Raw genomic sequence first — 19,767 nt, 5'->3', positions numbered from 1 at the left:
TTGGTGTTTCCCAGTATGTTTAGAATGCCTTGGTATTTTATTATAATAGTGAATTCTAGTGTAAAGTAATTTTTCATAGTTTCTATAATTTGTTAAACAACAGCAAAATGTAGTTTCAACATCTACTGAAAGAGATCCATGTAACCAATACCAGATTTTCTGGAATAGCTAAAAAATTTATTTTAAAAATCTGGACACAAAATTTGACCTGTAAGTAGACAAAGCTTGAAGAATATAATTGACAAACCATACAATAACCCTACTACCATATATTTTCTAGAAGTCTTCATAAGACTTAAAAAAGATGACTATTCAAAATACTGATAGTAGCAGCCAGAAAAGACATTCCATCACTGAAGCCTCAGAAAGAAAACTCTGCAATTGACCTATCCTCTTATAAATAATAAAACATTTTGAATGTATCATGGATCAAATGGAAACTGCTTTGGATATTGGGTGTGTTGGATTTGCTGGGTAAAGCACTCGGTGAAAATGCAGTATTTTCTACTTTCACTGCACAGAATATTCTGTTACCCAAGAATTTAATCCTAACAACTTCTTTAGTCTGTTTCCAGTGTATGTGTAAAAGAAATGTGTGCATCTGTATGACCGGAGTTTACCAAGATCACCTGTGCCTAGTTGTAACCTTATTTTTACCCATGTCTGTGCAGTTTGGTGGGAATTCAAGCTCCTACAAACCACTCTTTCTCACTAAAAGATTGTCAGCTGTTTTTCCACTCATTTTTTTAACTACTTCCCAGAGAAGTGTGACGTGTTTGCACAAGTGGTACCTGACAATGTATTTAGCCATGCAGCTCTTCAGTTTGCGCAGCCTGGTATTAGATCTAACTGCACCCAGTGCTTTACTCCAGCTGAGGATGTGATCCTCATCGTAGCACTGCAGCAGCAGAGCAGCTAGGAGCCAGCAGCCAGATCATCTGGCTGGAGCAGACAAAAGTACAACATTCTTGATCACCATTCCTCCTGTAAATCTTAGTACATTTTGTGATGGAGTGTGATATGTGGATCCCAGATTGAAAAACATTAGGTTACATGCAGCAACCTCACAAAATACCTCTCACTTGTTCCTAGCCTATTCCTTCCCTGACTTAATTTTCCTTTTACTTACATGTATGCTAGCTTATGTGCTTAATGCACTCACCTGTATACTTACTAGTTAATGCCTTTTAAACCAGCATATATAAACTGAACTGTCAATACCTTTCTTTGTCCCAAACTTCTGCTACTCTGTGGAAAAAAATGTCCAGCTCAAGCCAAAACTAGCAAGTCAATTCTGTTATTTTTATAAGATTATCACAGGAATGCCAATGAAAATATTCTTAAGTTACAATGGGTGTAACACAGGATTTTCACATTACCCCCTCCCTCTGGGGGAAATCCATAACTTTGTCTACACTGTGAACTCCACTCATATGGGTCAGGGCTGATTTACCCAGTCAGTGTGTTTGTTTCCACTTCCATTTTCATTGGCACAAACCCAAACAACTAAGGGGAAACAGGCAGTGCAGGGCCCCCACCCTGGCTCTGAACGTATTTTCTTCTATTGTAGCTGGTTCCCTCAATTTCCCAGATCAATCAAAACCTGCTGGAGTCACTGCTGTGATAAAGTCAGCTGCTGTCAGGGAGTAGGATATCTGTGCTAGAGTGATCAAGAGGGGTCAGAGCATTTTACTGGCAATGATAACCCTACAGAAATAAATACCTACTGAATTCCAGCATAAAATGGGGCCTGGGGCAATACAGAGCATCTTGAAACACACTGAATCTCTAATAGTCTCTGTATTGCGCGGGCATCCCACTCCAGAGCTTCAGCTCTTACCTCTTCAAGACTTTCATAAAGTTTTAGAGATCCAGCACATAACAAATACTGATAATGTCAGTACTTGGATGACTCCTTTGAGGACTGGATAGGATGTTAATCTTGAGAAGTCAAGATGTCAGTTCCCTAAAATGTCCTGTCCAAAGTGTCAACAGCCTGCATATGAATGAATTATACACTTTAAACCTGTGTAAAGTTCCAGTCCGTCTGTGTGCTTAATGAAAAGATTAGAAGCCAAGCTGTTGCTTACATATTTATTTATTAAAAAAATAAATAACATAATCTCTCTCAGTGTAGGATCATGTTACACAGTTGTGTCAAGAGGAAGTGCAAATCAGTCTCTGCTGATTTCTGGTTTTAGTGAAAAACCTGCTCCTGGATTTTGTAGTAGCTAGTTGCTGCCTGTGTTCATGGTAAATGCTTCCCAAGTCAGTAATTTACTATTCTCATGTCTGCTTTTCTAATCTTAACCTGATTTGAAAATTAAGCTTTGCTCTTCCTGATTTTTTTGTTACATTATTACTGCTACTGACCTCAAGCGTATCCTGAAAGATAATTTTGATTGTCATGTTAGAAACAGGATGTAATACCACCTGTTTCTCCCAGATTTCTGTGTAGTGTTGGAACATCAAAACTAATGAGAACTGCTCAATTGGCTCCTATGAAAGATACACAAGATAGAGCCTTGTGCTCGGTCTCACGTGGCTTTGTCTGCTCTCCCTCAGTGCCGTGGCCACTTTTACACCAGTGAAAGGGACATGCCCAGGGCTGCTCTCTGCCTCAGAGCCAAGCTCATGCTGTGTCTCAAGTGCACACAGTTCCAAAAACTGGGGTAGCTGCATCCAGGTTGCATGCTGGCAATGGCCTCTGACCTGTGCTGGCTGCTCAGCCGTACCCTGGAAGGGTTTGGAGAAGGCCTGGGCTGGCCTTGAGCTGCAGCCATATGGGCAGGAGACTGGAACTGTGTCCACAACCAAGGTGGAGCTATTAATGCTGTTCCTGGGTAGTTAGTTAAGATTAACTTCAAACATAAGCCATGAGGTTTACAATTTCTTACAGTTATGTCTCATCAATTATTTTATGTCTGGAGGGATTCAGAGATCCTGTTAGATACTTGGTAAAATGTCTGTGCATTTTCTGAGTTTTATGTTCCCTGCTTTCATAGTTTTCAGGTCCGAGTTTCACAGGCTGGCATTGTTACATAAGAGAAAATATTGTCTTTTATCAGTTTTCAATTTGCCACATGTCATTTCATTCATTAAGTGCTTGTTCTTGTCTTACAAAAGAGAGAAAATAATCAGTTCTAATTCCATGTGATGACAAATATAATTTGCTAATAACCTGATAAACAATATGGGCTAGAGCAACAGGAAGCAGAAATAATAAGTGAATTCATAGACAACAATTACACTTTCATATAAGTCTCTATACTAGCCTGTAAGGAGATTTTTTTTTCCTTACATTTTATTATTCCTAGGTGTGCCAACCAGTTCATCCATTCAAAGCATATATTGCAGGACATAATGCATCAGCAAACGATGATGCAAGGCAAGCTGATAGGACTGGCCAGGGCATAGTACGCTCTTTGTCTCCTGGCTTCAGTGGCCAAAACCAAATTGTTGAATTATTTTGTGAGAGCACAATCTTGTCTTTCATTGAATTATAAAAGACTCTGCCAGGGTTATGTGCTATTTCCAGTCAGGAATATGGAGGCTTTAAATTCTTGCTGGGTACAAGGAGTACTGTGAAGATGAGGCAATGGGAATGATGCAGAATGAGAGTCTGGACTGAGTTTTTAATAGTGCTTAAAATAGTGATTCCTTACAAATCAACCAAAAGAGTCACATTTGCAAATGAAGACTAACACAGATTCAAAAGATTCTTGCTAACTACAACTTTATTGTACTTGTGCTCTGCAAAATATATCTGATTATGTGTTGCAGAAGAACAATGTAAAGTTTCACTCATATAAGGCTTATAAAATTTTATTTTATAAAATATGCTGGTTATATTACTGATGAATCTATGCAAATGATTTCACAGAAAAACTTGTAATATTTATCCTGTTGGGAATTCTTTGTATTCTACAGCTATTATTAATAATAAAAATAGATTTTAAATTATATAAAAATTATTTTAAAATATTATTTTAAAATTACTTAAATCATGAAAAATATTTTAAAAATTTTTTAACATTTTGAAAATTATTTAAATTTTAAGTTTTTAAAAATTATTTAAGTTTTACCAAGTTCCATTTTTTGATGACCCACACTACGCTGCCTGGGATTTTTATGACCTGCAGTTTGACTGTTCAGTGTTTGGAGAAATGTAAAAACAACTCAAGGGTGAAGTGAAATATATTTCTCCAGCATCAAAGCCTGCTACTGATGCCTTTGCAGAGCTGAAAGTTAGCGTAACATCCTACTAACAAAGGGTGGTGAGATGAGTTTGAGCCCTACACAGAGGAATAATGCTTATATTTTTAAGTGGGGAAGCCAGGGAATAAAAGGACATTTTTAGGAAGTTCATGGCCAACATAGAATTAAACCTTACCTTTCCTGATCTTTAGGCATAAAGTAATTTGGTAAGGAAATTCAAAGTCTGGAAGGAACTATTTCATTGCATTTTGGTGTAAAAAAATCTACCTCCTTCTCTGACCAAATTCAATCCACATTACTAGTTACATGGAAACCACATTTCTGTAAGCATCCTCTGTGTTTGAGAGTGGATCTCTCTCCCTGAATGGATGTTTACCAGTGTTGGTCCAGTGGTTATTCCTTTCATTGAAAGGAAAAGAAAATGGTCAGACCTAGGGAGGATGGCACAGCCTTCCTCGCTGCTCGGGTCTGTGCGGTGCCTCCCGAGTGGTTTTCACACAGAGCAGTCAGGGAGTCATGCTCCCCCATTCAGCCTTGAGGGGGCTGCAGGGCTGAAGACAGGACTGCAAAGCTTCAAATACAGAACTCAAAGACACCATTGTGCAGAAAAGGACTTTAAACAGTTGCTGAATTTTAAGTCCGTGCTTAAATTCAAAGCATATCTGTGAGGTTATAGGACTTGCCCAAAACTTTTGGAAATTTAGAGCTGTTGTAGGAATGTTTTAGAAAATTTAGAAATGTTGTAGAAACGTTGTAGAAATGCTATAGTAGATACTGTTCTGTATGATGATTACAAATCCAGGGGTATCTGCATTTATACACAATCACAGTCATATTTCTAAGCAGTAGACCTCAACCTGGTAACATTGTTTGTGAAGGGACAAAATTTTGTACACATCAAAGTGAGTCTTACTTCCTCTCTGTTTATTGCAGAGATAATCCTTTATTTTATTTTAAAATCTGAATATTTAAATATAATTAGGATTTTCTGTTTAATTTGACAATTACAGTAGCTGCAAACATTAAGTTAGGTGTGGACCATAGTAATTTTTATCAGCATAGTGTAGCAGAATAAAAATGTTTTTGAGAGATCATACAGCTTCTACAATTCGGAAAGTAAATAAAGAAGCAAAAATAAATCTGCCACATCTCCTCATTTGAACTTTCCCAGACTGAGCTCAATCAAAGTGTGGGTTGCACAGAGAGCAGAGTACATGGTTTGGTCTGCAGAGGCTCCAGAAGAGTGCTAGGCTACCTGTTTTGCATAAACAAATTGAAAAGGTTTTATCTCATTACTAGCTTAAATGTGAGTAAGCAGAGCAGAATATTACTTTATGTTCAGAGAGAATAATGGGACATTTCTTTGCAGTTAATATGTTCCCACTTTGCATATGGGCATTTTTCTAGATCTACAGATTGCCTTTACATTCAAAATTATTTTTGAGGTGAAGATAAGCTACTGTCCAAGCCTATGCCATAGGATAGCTGTTTTTGGTTTGGTGTTTGTGTCTTGCTGGAATAACATGGGTTTGTTTGTTCTGTAGCCATTCCAGCCCACCCACATCTTGGTGGTTTGGCCCTTCTGCTTGTCTGCAGGTGTGCCCATTGCTGACCTCATTCACCCATCTATTTGCAGTCATAAATACATCTAACCTAATGTTTGGCCATATTTGTGTTGTGATATCCTTGAAATAGAAAAAACCCTGAACAATTAATTGCTTCTTACAAAGGAAAACTTTTTTCCACCCAGTGTTCATCGAACTAGGTGTTTTTTTATGCTGTGACATTAAATCATTGTAAATTTTCTCTTTTATTTTGGGCATCACCACACACTTGGAAGTACCTCTGCTGTGTCACCTGCCTGTTCTTTCTCAGTTCAAATTACTATCTTTGTTAGTACTGTCTTTTAAAATATATGTAAAGTGCTTAAAAGTTCCCAGATGTCAACATGAAAGCAAATTATAATTAATTCTGTACTGCTTTTTTATGTCTAAAGTGCTAGGCACTCTAGCTAAGATTTTCTGTGGCTTAGAATTGGCCTAATTCTGTCAGGCAGGGGAGATTTTGTTGCTCACTTGAATATGACTAGACTTAACACAAAATATTTGGGGTTTTTTTCTGAAAATTCAATTCCAGAGCTACATAGATTTATTTCAGGATGTTTTCCTATAAAAATTGTATCATCCACAGAGAGAAGTAGATTTAATTTTATGCCAGAATGAAATCCAGAAGCATTTTGTTTTATGAGGGAGCCCTTTATTGTATTTTTAAAAAATACTGGTAGTGTTAAAACAACCCACCCCAGTTGCAAGTGGTATATCCTGTGTAACTGCCTAAGCATGTGGAGTCATTTGCACTCCTCTCAGGTGGGAAACTCTGTGTGTTTCAGCTGTGAAAAGAAAGTTCCAGTGCAAAGTGTAACTTAGTGTAAAAAAGAAAAACTGGATAATGCACAAACTGCAAGCACAGGCTTTTTTTCCCCACAGTGACCTTGTTTTCATTTGATCCTAACCTTCACAAAATTTGGGTCTTTAAGGCTGAAATAGACAGTGTTCCAAACTGGATTGCTTTTGCACTCTTGTAAAAATTCTTGGCTGAACAAAATTTGTTGTCCAGCACTTTACCAAGGCTGGATAAGTGGAGAAATGAAAGCAGATGGAGAGGTAGAGGTCAAAACTCATGCCTGAGAAAGAAATGCTAAGTATAATAGGACAAAATACAGGTTTTAGGGGTAAACTATGACAATGAAGAGAAGTGGGAGAAATTAGAGATTAGAGAAAAATATGAATGAATATTAGCACATATTTTGGAGGCAAATGCTGGAATGTGTTAGTCATTCAAGAAAAAAATTTTAAAAGAGAAGTACGTACGTATGGCATAAGTCTACATCAAGACTGTTTCCTTCCCAAATCCACAGTTAGGCATTGTGGCTCTGTGTCTGGCTGTGGCTTTAGCTTCCCAAAAATGACTCATGAAAGTCGCTTTTGAAATTGTGTATATCAGTACTTGCAGTTGTCTTGATGAGTTCATATGGTGGAATTCAGTGCTGGGACTCTAAAGAGGCAAAATCAGTGGACAGAACAAGCTGGGCAATTAATTTTGTTTCATAGGATATGAGGTTTGCATGTACACATGACTGTTTGTGTGGTGCAATCATTAATGAGTCTGATATGATTTCCTTAGCCCCTGAGTTTTAGGGCAGTTGTCAGATGATTGAGCATGGTGTAGGAAAGACTAGGATAGGGTATTTCTCACACAAGTTAAAAGATATATATGTAAAATAGTCAGGAAAATACTAGAAGAGAGTGAATGGTTTCATGGTTAGGAAAATTGGCAATTGTGAAAATGGGATTCTATTCCTGCTTTTACTGATAAGTTCTTATTAAAAGTGGTCAAATTGCTTTCACCCAAATTTTCCATTGAGCACTAAATACTCATTTTTGGATTTTCTACAGTGGGCCAGATTGTCAAAGTGCTCTCCCAGCTACAGTTTAAAGTCATTGTTAGTGTGCTTTGCACATATAAAACCCTGTACAAATACAAAGTAGTTAAGGAAAATCAGTAGTTTTATTTCATTTGTGAGGAACCAAAAATCTGTGGAAAGTTTTTCCATTTTTGCCCATTATCTCCATGCCATGATAGGAAAAAGCCATTTCCCCTACAGTCTATTCCACTTCTGAGGTCAGTTAGCATTTTTGAAACACTTAAATAACTTTGGTGTAAGTTCTAACTAGCTCCAGAGGAATTTGTTAATTTCCCTTTTCAGTTTTGTGTTGAAGTATCATACTAAATAGTTCAATATTCTTTACTATGGGAGGTATGAGTATGATGCAGAAAAAACATTGATGCCATACTCCAGTGTATTCTTATGATGGAAACAAATGAATTGCCCAGTGAAGCTTTCATTTTAGGAAATGTTGAAATTAAGTGCTTGATTTCACTATTTGAAAGGGGTGTTCATTTTGATTTGGGAAAGAATGGAGGGGGAGAAAGAGAAAGGCTTTTATTGTATAAACTTTATTTAGACAGTGAGTTTCCTTTGGTCTATGGTGGTGAAAATTACTTGACAGGCAGATTATGGATATGTGGGGTTCCTAACCAGGAATATCATAGCTAAATTTGTTCCCATTAAAATCAATAAAATATCTTGGATTGCTTCTAGAAATGTTTGTGGTGTGTATTGCAACAAGTATTCATTCTCCACAGCTCTGGGCCAATGGGATTGCAAAATATCTGTCAGCTTTGGCTGACAGCCTAACGTTGCCACAGCAATTTTTCTCTTTAATGAGTAAAATAGGTGATGTTTATAGAAAAATAAGTGTCTCATGAGAAGCTGTGCAAAATGTTCCATTTTAAGCCATTCTGTTTATATATAGTTTTGTTGTTTGTTTTCTTTTCTTTTTACTTACTACTGTGGACATTTGCATGAAAACAGGATATTTCTCCTTCAAATTGCAGTCATGGACAGAATAGCTACTATACCAAAATGGAGCCAACCCACTTAAAACAAAAACCCAACCATTTTACTTACCAAATCTGTTTCTTCTGTGCATGCAAAGTTTCGAGCACTTGTTTTCCTACCTAAATTTAGGGTAGGAAAATACCTGGTTTTTTTCTGTAAAACCAACAAAACAATATGGATGTAATAAAGTTAGAATACATTTCTGCAAAGATTAAATTATTAAAAACCATAAATAACATTTATATTTTAATATTTACAGTGGCATCAGGGATAAGAGTATTTTTTGTTATATGTACCGGCTTTTTCTTTTCACGCAGCCTAGTAACAATGATAAATATTCAAAAGACAGAGATAAATAGAAAAGCTGAGTCCAGGTTTTGGTTGCAGATGATCAATAGAATTAATAAACACAAAGAACATCAGAGTTCTCTCTGATGGACAAATTTGACTTTTCCAGTCTCAGGCTGAGTGTAATATTCTACCAATTAAGGACATACACTTTTACTGACAAGTTGCATATTTTTTCTGGTTTGGCAATATCTTATAATGCCCTCAAGATTACTTGAGATGTCCTGGGATGAACCAGTATGCATTAACACAAGTATACATTAACCAGTGTACATTAACAGTGTACATTAACACAAGTGTACTTTAACCAGTGTACATTAACACCCATGTTCCTGTATGTATTTACATCACTTAACACCTTAGTCCCTCACTTCAAGTCCATCTGAGTGCCCAAGGAAACTTCTCATCTGCCCAGAGAGCTCTGTGTCATTTGTTTCTCTGGCAGGAAGGAGAAGGAGAGTGAGTGAGGTGTGCTGCCAAATCCCCAGCCCCTGTAAGCCCTCATCCTGGCAGTCAGGATCCTGGATCACGGAGCCTTCCAGCTGGAGACTGCTCTGGCCAGAGCCCTCTTTCTTACAGGGATTCTGCCCTGTAGGGGCTCACTGCCCTGGACTGGGAGGCTGCCTGCAGTGGCTTGTGGCACACAGCATGCTTTTCCTGCCCCTCTTCGTGTCAGTCTAAGGTGCTTCTCTGACAGCTGATACCTATCTGTGCAAAATCCATGGGATGAAGCTGTCATCTGTTTGTACAACTGCAGGATTTATAATCACTAATAAGTAAATATTCCCTCTCTGGTTAATAAATGGAATTACCAGGATTGCAGGGCAGGTGAGCATAGTCCTCTGACTGTAAAGATTTGCAGGGAAATTAAAAATGGGTAGGCTTTTGTTTGTACTTCGCAGATCAAGTTTTTGAATTCCAGGACCACCTCTGCTTCCCACTGCTACCTGTAAATCTTTCAGAAAACATTTTTTTCTCACTTGAACAAAGAAGTGTCCCACTGAGCTTTCCTAGTGTAACGAGCCTGCATTTGGCTCTGAGAGCCCAGACAGTCTCTTTACCTCATTGGGGCCATATGAATTCGTGCTTTGCAAATAAAAATTATAAAAACTTTTTAAAATATACCTCTAATTTCTAACTGCAGATGTAAACTGCATTTTTGGCATGCAACTTCACAGAGTCAGGGTCCATTTGTTCAGGCCAAACACCATTTAAATGTGTCTGAAAAATACAAGGACCCTCTCTGGAAAGAAACATCAAAGGCTCTTTGGGGGAATTAATTGCATTTATTCCTATTTTATAACTATTCTGTATGTAATTTACACTCAACAACTTTTTAGGTTGTTTTTAGTTTGAGCAACTAATAATTCATGTTTTTTCATCCTTGTAGGATTTAACACGGGGTTGTGGCTTGATGAAATGTTTGCAAAGTAATTCAGCATAAATAGGCCAGTTAGTTTCCTTGGTTATCTCTTGGTGATATTCAGCTCCCACCTATTTTGCTCAGTGCTGCTCTGGCAAACTGTTACAGATTTCAGCAGCAGGCAGTTCATGGTAATAATATCGTATAATACACTAAGTAAATATATGATAAATGAGCAAATGTTAAGCAAACAAGAAATGCAACCCTGGGCACTAACTGGGCTTGAAATTCTCATGAGTAAACACAGCAGGTGAGCAAAAGAGTATGACAAATAGGGTAAGAATTTCTTAAAGCCTGACTGCCACAAGTATGTCAATGGAGCTGAGTCAGCATGGGAAGGACACAGTAATTCACTGTTGATTCAAAAGCCAGTAGCTTACTGCTACCCTTCTGGGTGATGTGGAATGCATCAGCTGGAAATGCAGATGACTAACCTTCAGGGACTGCTGCTTCTGCTGCTCTTCAGCCCAACTCTTGTGCTGCTCCTTTCCAGGGACACTTCTCTGGAAACAACAGCATGTCATAGAGCTGTTGGTATGACCTACACTCAGACCAGCAGCCAAAAAATGTGAATGATACCAGTCATCTTTTTAGAAGTTGCAGTTTTACTATTTGCCTTTCTGAATTGAAAAACATTGATTTTACTTTGCCTTCATCAGGCCAATATGCATGGTAAATATATATATATATATATATGTCACGTGTACAAATTATTGTTTAGCAATATAATTTATATCTCTTTGCTATAGGATTTCTTACATAAAATATGCTTTTCCTATGCTATTCCTTCAACATTTTCCCCACTAGAAACAAGGCCTTTTTCTGCCCTTCTTCCTCCCACCTCTATTTATATGTACAGACATACATTTAGTTATGTTGATGGTTACTTTACTTTTAAGTTCCATCTCTGCCTGACCTCCAGCTTTTCTCTCTTTTCCTTGTCAGCTCATGGATGCTATGACTGTAGGACTGTGCTGACTGATCCCTCTGGGGTTTTCACTTCGCCATGCTTCCCCAGTGACTATCCCAACAGCCAAGCGTGCAGGTGGATCATCCGAGCGCCTCATGGATTTATCATCCAGCTAACATTTATTGATTTCGACATTGAAGAAGCTCCAGGCTGCATTTATGATTCACTGACATTAGACAATGGAGAAAGCCCAATGAACCTTTGTGGCATCACTGCCAAAGGATTATCCTATAATTCTACCGGAAATGAAATGATTGTGTCATTTAAAAGCGACTTCAGTATCCAAAAGAAAGGTTTTAATGCCAGCTATGTACGAAGTAAGTAAGTCCAAAGCATTTCATCCCATTATAGATGTTATAAGGAAATGTCCTGTAAGGATTAGAATGACTTCTCAAAGAAATCAAGTCCTCCATAAGAAGAGAATGAATGGGTGAGGCTGCACTTTACAGGGTTATCTTGTATCTTTTATTAGTTAATTTATTTTTCTGTGGATCAAAGATATTTTATTCCAGGACACGACAAGAAGTGTGTTAGAAAAACCTTTCACATGCAAAGATTTTAGGCCTGACAGTTTTCTCCCTGCCAAATTATGCTGGAGGATTTGGAAGCAGGACAGGTGTCTTTCAGGTCAGCACACCTGCAGAGGGACAGAGAAACCTAAAAGGAGAGCATGAGAGGCGACTTCGTTAAGCCAGAAAGATCAGCCTGGTCCTGTGGCCCAGTGTAACTCCCAGCAGTGGGGAGAAGTTTGTGCAGAAATCAGAACTTCTCAGAGTTCATCCAGCCTCTGGAACAAACTCCCAGGGATGAGCTGACATTGCAAAATGGCTACCTGTCATCCCGGTTCCTTGACCTTGCTTTCCCTTCCCTAAATATGTAACAATGGTTTTAAAGGTTTTAAAAAGACACTCATGCTTTCTTCCCTAGAAGATAAGTGTACAAATAATTTATGGTTAGAGCATTAATTAGAATTAACTAGACAGTAAAGGGCAGTGAGGTAATGAAGGGCATTAGGACAGTCACTGCCAGGCCCCATGTGTGGCTCACTGTTCATTCCACTTCGAAGTTATGGTGAATTAGTTTGTTCTGCTTGTTCTCTCTTCAGTCACAAGCACATTTTCCTCATGATTATTTAAAAATATTTATTACACATTTCATATAATTAAGATAGTAAATCCCAGGAATCATAAGACAAAAGTAGGCATGATTATGTCATCAAAATCTGTGCACAGTCCTGAAAAGAAAAAAGGTAACATCACAGGGAAGCTAAAAATACTTCCCTCTACTAGGTCCTTTCATGCTGACAAAATGGGTCTACTTATCTTTAGGTCCTTTCATGCTGACAAAATAATGTAGTAATAACTGTAGGAGCACCTGTTTTCTTATGAAAGTCAAAGCAAATTTTCTGAAAGGCTTCTATTGGAAAAGGCTTTCTATTTGAAATTAACAAAACTCTTGCTGTATTGTAAGAAGTTGTAAAATCAAGTTGATCATAAAAAAAAAATCATGCAGTCAGATTATGCAAAATATTTAATGCTTTAATGTTTAAGTATCACTGTAAGAGATGAGTTACAATTGGAATTAAAAGATGCAATGTTGACCTCAGCTGTGTTTAACAGAACTAGGGGAATGCTGTTATATTTTTTTTCCATTTCTAAGAAATGATATTTTATATATAATAATAAAATTAGTTTGTTCCACTTTGAAGTTCAGAAAGTAATGCAAAATTGGAAAGTAAAAGGCCATTCAAAGACACACGATTTGCTATCTAGAAATGAAGTTTTAAAATACATTAGTGATACAAACATCCTAATATGCAGCATGTATACAAGACAAAATACATGTGGGGAAAGACAGGCATAAGAGAGTGAGTTGTGGGAGGGAATAGTTGGGGAATAGAACAAGTTTTGTGTGACTGCTCAGTTTTATTTATGTTTCAAACTGAGTTTTCCAGAGTCCTGTTGTACATATCAAATTGGCCACCCACACAAATGTTTGTTTCCTGCCTGCCACCTCCTGCAACACACCAATAGCAGATGGACAGGCCATATCCTCAGCTGCAGTAAACCAGTCTAGCTATGTCATTCTTAGGGGAATTATCTCAATTTACACCAGCTGAAGAGCTGTCATGGTAAATCATTTCCTAGTAACACTTAACTGTAAGTAATAACTCCACCAGTAAGTAGAAGTTAGTCACCAAAAGGTGAGGAAGGAGAGCCAACAGACCTGTGCTAGTACAGAAATGCTCAAGGCAATTTAGCATACAGTTAAACAGGACTGCAGTGGCCCAAATTAAAAGTACAATTCGCTGACGTAGTATCAAAACACCCCCAAACATACTTTGTATGTGGACGCTTGCAGACCTCATTAAAGTTTGACATATTTCTTCCAGCCTCAGAGACAGGGAAGATGAAAGCTGGGGAGCTAGAAACAGCAGAAGGCTCCTTTTAAGCACTAAATTGTACTGAAAAGCCCATCAGCTAGCAGGAGACCATGTGTTCCCTGCAAGGTGTTATAAGATGGAGACAAAGGACTCCTGGCTTGCTTATGCGTGAAGGGGTGTATATAAGATGTGAGACAGTGAGATGCAAGTAAGGTAGATGTTTGTACGTTCCTCATAAGGGAATTTGTCAAAAACCCCCATACCCATTGTAATCCAGCTATCACAGAACACTCTGAGTTGGAAGGCACCCAGAAGAATCATCAAGTCCTGCTGTGGTGTGAATGGCCCATACAGGGATCAAACCCACAACCCTGGCATTATTCACATCATCCTCTACACAGCTGAGCTCATCTCAAGATCTTCCTAAGAGAAAAAATTTAGCATCATTCTGAAAGCATTCTGAAACACCTGGATGAGTATTCCAAGAATATATGTATATTCTTCCTCAGAGAATAACCAGTTTCTCTGATACTAACATTTAAATTCATTAGTGTGATGACTGACTGTGCCACAGCAACCAGGAAAGTGATCTGCTCTTAATATTGATGGCAGGATTCGGTTTTCTCCATGTGGACAAAATACTTGTCAGTTTTGTCTTTTCAGTATATGGGGAAGCTGCCAGTGGTTAAATCTGTACGATGAATTCAGCAAAACGGAGTAGACATCTTCAGTATGGGAGCAAAGTCCATCCCATTTATTTCTCTTTCTGCACTGTTTAAATGTGACCAGGTGGTCCATAACTTTTCTGACCACCTGGTCTGGATAGTGCCCATGTGAATAAGCTTTCTTCTTTTTCGAGTCTTGAATCCTTACGCTTCTTCTGGAACACTTTCCATGTTACGTAAAGGAGCTTTTACGGTATAATTAACCCGCTAAAAAAATGTCCCTGTTTTCAATGGAGAGTTGAACGCATTTTCTATCTATAAAATTGTTACAGCATGTTTTTTCCCTTGGGAAGAAAAATAAATCTATGAAGTAAATCCAGTAACTATAAAAGCCCAGTATTTTTCTCTCTTCCCTCCTATTATGTAGTTGCTGGGTTGGCAGATAATGTGCAATACTTTATGTTATTTTACTATGTAATATATTGGTCAAATTATATTCTTGTGTATATCCAAATATGGTAGTTTGGAGCTCAGAGTCTTTGCAAGCAGCTGGCAAAGGGAATTTGCAGTACTTCAGACAATACAGAATCTTTATATACCATGTATCTGTGTCTTTTCCTGGGTTTGGCATGACAGTCACCCTTCCCTCAGGTTCTCACACTCTCATGTTTGAAAGCGTTTTGTTTCAATCTGAGAAGAGAATAGGTGTAGTAATTAGTGTAAGTGTCGTGACATCACTGATAAATCCCAGAGGAGACTGGGAATTAACTACTGTGGCAGTTATTTTTCACCTTCTGCAAGAAAGAGTTTCATTTCCAGCATATGCACTGTGAAAATGTGTAAGAGGTAGCAGACATTTGCAGGAGATATGGGTCTGAGGCAGAACTGAGGAGCCAGAAAAAAACTGAGGGCTGTTGCAATCTGTACCAGACACCTTTGCACGTCTGGTAGCCAGAAACTTTTCTGTGGAGAAATTTGCTGTAAGAATTGTGCTGCCATAAATGTGACAATAAAACTGAGCACATTGACGCTCTCTTTTGAAAAACAGTGCTCTCTGAAATACAGTGAACAGAATTTTCATTCATGTACTTATGGAGAAAATGTATGTGTCATGCGATACTTTCTCATTTAGTGGTTGTTATTTTGCCCATACAAATGAGCATACTTAACAACAATTAAAGCAATTCTGCCTAAATATTCTAACAGCAATATATAAATTGCTGTAGGACTAGAAATTTCTAGATACTTGTGCAAAGTCCAAAACTGCTGACCCAGCTGTTAGTAAATAGCGAACAGCTTGCATAGAAATACTCATGAGCACACAATTGCAGTATTCGACCAGAAAGCTGCTGGAGACAAAATGAGAAGATGCCTAATGCTATGCAGAAATACCCATTAGCTGAATTCAGCAACAAATGGCTTCAGTTTGCCAAGGAATGTAATGGGGCCTTTCTTCTATTGCGATATTTAAAAGAAGAAAGGCTCAAACTTCACTGGTGTAATGCAGTAATGCAGACAAGTAATTTAAATAATATATCTTAAAAGCACGTCATACTGTGTTTTTCAAATAACTGGTTTATTCCATTGCTTAATGCATCCTTACTAGATGAATGAGAAGTAATTTTTATTAAGTGAGCTGAAGCACAGTTGGAGGTCTGTAGGTAATATGTCCTAACATTGCTCTTAACACAACTTAGAGGGTTGTTAGCTGGGTGTCACACAGCCTTCTCTGTGACATTGAAGGGACCACTGCATATTTTCAGCTGAGTTCACTCCCAAGTCAGATTCCCCTTGGTGAGTGCTGCTGGTGTATTACAGTGATAAAAACGACCTGATGAATGTGTGATTTAATGAATGTTACGTTAACCCCTGCTGCCAGTGTGCCTTTATTCCTATATGATGAATTTTTTCTTTGATAGTTTACGTGTCTGCTCTTGGTTCTAGTTGCCGTGTCTCTGAGGAATCAGAAAGTCATCATTCCCCAGGTTCCTGACATCGATGCTGTGTCTGTGGCAGAGACCGTCTCAGTGCCAGAGCTTAGACAGTTTACACTGTGCTTTGAGGCAACCAAGGGCAACAGCGATGACAATGACGACTGGAAGGTTTTCTCCTACACTGATGCATTGTTGAGAGAGCTCTTCAGCTTTGGGAAGACCACAAAAGGCCATTTTCTGTCCATCTCAGGCACACAGTGCATCCTTAAGAATGCACTGCCCCGAAATGCAGAGTTTTTCACAGGAACCTTTCAACAGCTGTGTGTTGTATGGGACAGCTTCTCGGGCACTGTAGGTATATATGCCAAAAACACCTATCATGTGGTGGACTGTCCAGAGATCTATGACAAAGTTATCCCTGGAAATGGGAGGCTGGTGCTGGGCTCTAACAGCAATGAAGTGAGCTCTCTAAATGGGGACATTTACAACTTCCGCCTCTGGAATTTCACCATGAATGCGCAAACACTGGCCAACCTCAGCTGCGATGTGAAAGGGAACATTGTAGACTGGGAAAATGAATTCTGGAGTATTCCAACTTCAGCGCTGAAAGCAGAAAACAATTTGAGTTGTGGTGAGTATGCCTTGCCAAAACTTTTTTGCTTATTCCCCCCCTACTCTTCTGTATTGTGCTGAATATACCACATACCAAGATGGGAAAGAAAATGAGAACATTCCCATGAAAGAAAAATAGCAAGGTCTTACCTTTATTAGAGTTTAGCACAACTCTTACCACAAACAAAGGCTTTGAAAGAGTATGGAGTTGATTCCTTAAAGGCAAAGGACAAATCCCCTAAGTTTATTGCTGCTTGAAATGATCTGCAGATCAAAGATTTCCTAAACACTCCGTATTGGCTCACACAAAAGGGGAATAATGGTGAGTGCCTACTGGCCTCAAATAAGATTACTGTGGTCTCTGGAGAAAAAAATGTATGTTAGCTAATTAATTACTGAATGTTTTTGTACCTGCCCTTTGGCCCTTTGATTAGTCAGAGGAGCCCATGCTAGCCTCGTGCTGTATATGCAGAGCCAGCAAAAGCATTGACAAAAGCAGTGCATAGGTGACAGGAAAATAGAATAAAATATTAAATTAGAAGAGATGGACAGGAAGGAAGAGTTAGAGATAAAAATCATAAGATTTTTTTCTTCATGACGACATATTATCAGTCCTTTTTTAACTGGTACTTACTGAAGGTGTTTTTTCCTGGAGATTACTCCAGAAGATAAATTTCAATACATTTACCAACCTATTCTCATTTTATGTCTCAGACACTTGATTCACATAAATGTCCTGGAGGTTTTTTGTACATTCGACTGAGCATCTGTCAGCATTCTGAGAACCCTTAGTTTAGAAGAGAAGCTGCTGTCACTAAGGGATTCTAGCTTCTGTATCTAGTAGCTCCTGAGGTGGCTAAAAAAGCTGCTTTGCTTGCTTTATTGTACTCATATCAAAGCGTGTGATGCTCAATCACAGTTAGAACTACTAAGAAAGATCTCAACATGCCACTGCTAAAAAAATTAAGCAACACCTGTATGAAACCCCAAGCAACTAGGGACCTTTACTTTTCTACCAGAACAAAGAAAAGGCTGATCTGACCATGAGTGATGAACAAAAACATTTTTTCTGGATAATGTTGGTTTTGGGTTTTTTTTTGACAAAAAAAGAGCTGTTTCTATTTCATTGGTATAAACTGATAGAGAATAGCTTCCCAGAAAATCATGCTCTTCTTACTCTGTTACACCATGATGTCTACCATACCATAGGTTGTTTACCAAACAACTTATCTCTGTAAAAGCTGTGATATCATTTAATTTTGTCTAGAGTAGGAGTCTTGTTCTTGTTTCTGCTAAAGACTGTACAATCCTAAGACACAAATATAATATCACAGCTGTGATATTGTAGATAGAATTTTTTTCATTCTACAACCTTATTCCCTGGGATGTGAGTTATCAGCAGTTTTCCTGCAGCAGAACATAGTTTTAGAAAAAGTATATTAGTGTTCCTGCTTTAGGCCCAGTATCTATACAAGTAATTTAGAATATATCTACATATAAATATTGTTGTTGCCTCTAAATAAGCCTATGAGAAAACTGACTCACTAGCCAGTCTTTTTCTTTCCTTGACACGAAATCACCCTCTGTGATGCAGGCTTTTCTGAGCCATAGTATTCCTAAAAGAAAATTCTGGGTGCAGTGCCATTTCAGAGATCATTACTAATCCCAGAGATGAAATTGTTAGAATTGTCTTCCCTTCCTCCTCTCAAGTAAAAGCCTTCTTTGTAAAATCAGCCTTCAACAGGAGAGTTGATGAGTCAGGCTATCAACCATGAATAAACCACTGACATTGGGGAGCTGACTCTGATTAGGCTTCATTTAACAGCAGTGAAAGGATTTATGCAGAAAAGAGTTTTTCACACAGCTCCAATAATGCTTCACCAGGAAGTGGCCTGTAACTTAAAGAAAAGCAAACCAAGCATTTAGCAGTGATCTCATCATATCTTTGCCTGAACAGTGCTTACATTTTCAAGGGGTATTATTTTTGTAGTTTCTCAGACAAAGCTTTTACAAGTAGATTTATGGGGCATAAAACACGGGCAAATTGTTTCAGATAATCTTTTCATAGTTTTACCTTTTATTAGTTTATTCCTTAGACTAATGTTTTCACAGCTGTGCAGTTGTGGTGGGGTGTTTGCATAAGACTTGACAGAATTCTGGTTTTATTGCCATGCCTTTGTGCAAATTGCATGTAAAGGTATGCATATGCAGCCCTAGGCATCCAGACTTATTTGAAAACAAGTAACCTAGGTAATGATAGAAGTATGGCTACTGCCCACCAGTTCAGAGTTCAGTGCCGGCAAACTGAGGAGCATTTAATCAACTTCTGGTTCTGATTCTGAAGCCTGCACTGGCTACAACTATAGCAGGATAGGATCTACTCAATTTAAGGGTAACATGGCCACATATCTGTCCATGCCTGCAATTGTTTGTCTTTTCATGTGCATTTCATGGATTCTTCATTCCCAAAGGCCAAAGGAATCCTTAATTTCGCTCTCAGATTTAACTCAGTGTGGGATGTGTCCGCCTTAGGCAGCTGGTCAATGTTTCAGGCTAAGATAATTGCCCTCAGTTCTGTTTATGAATAGTAGAATCAAAAAGGCTGTTCCACAGGTCAGTGCATCTCATGCTGGAAAAGATATCTCAGTGAAGTCAAAATTCTTTTGCTGTGGGAGTGCCTGTTCCTCTCCACTGGCTATAAAGCCTAGCAGATATGGATGTCTGAGTTTTAGACATTTGAAGTGAGATGTAT

The 19,767-nt window shown here is 38.3% G+C and overlaps 1 protein-coding gene across 4 annotated transcripts in view; it reads left to right on the top strand.

Annotated features, from left to right (window-relative positions):
* ADGRG6 (adhesion G protein-coupled receptor G6) overlaps positions 1-19,767 on the top strand; it is a 110,474-nt gene that overhangs the window by 30,920 nt on the left and 59,787 nt on the right. For all 4 annotated transcript variants that reach the window (XM_063151411.1, XM_063151410.1, XM_063151412.1 and 1 more), the window contains exons 3-4: positions 11,397-11,738; positions 16,414-17,034. In XM_063151411.1, the coding sequence (XP_063007481.1) occupies positions 11,397-11,738; positions 16,414-17,034 (963 nt within the window). The remainder of the gene's footprint in view (positions 1-11,396; positions 11,739-16,413; positions 17,035-19,767) is intronic.

The sequence above is a fragment of the Melospiza melodia genome, chromosome 3, assembly GCF_035770615.1.
Source record: "Melospiza melodia melodia isolate bMelMel2 chromosome 3, bMelMel2.pri, whole genome shotgun sequence".
Lineage (NCBI taxonomy): Eukaryota > Metazoa > Chordata > Aves > Passeriformes > Passerellidae > Melospiza > Melospiza melodia.
The sequence above is the reverse complement of the archived record's forward strand: the minus strand, read 5'-3'. Positions and strand labels throughout refer to the sequence as shown.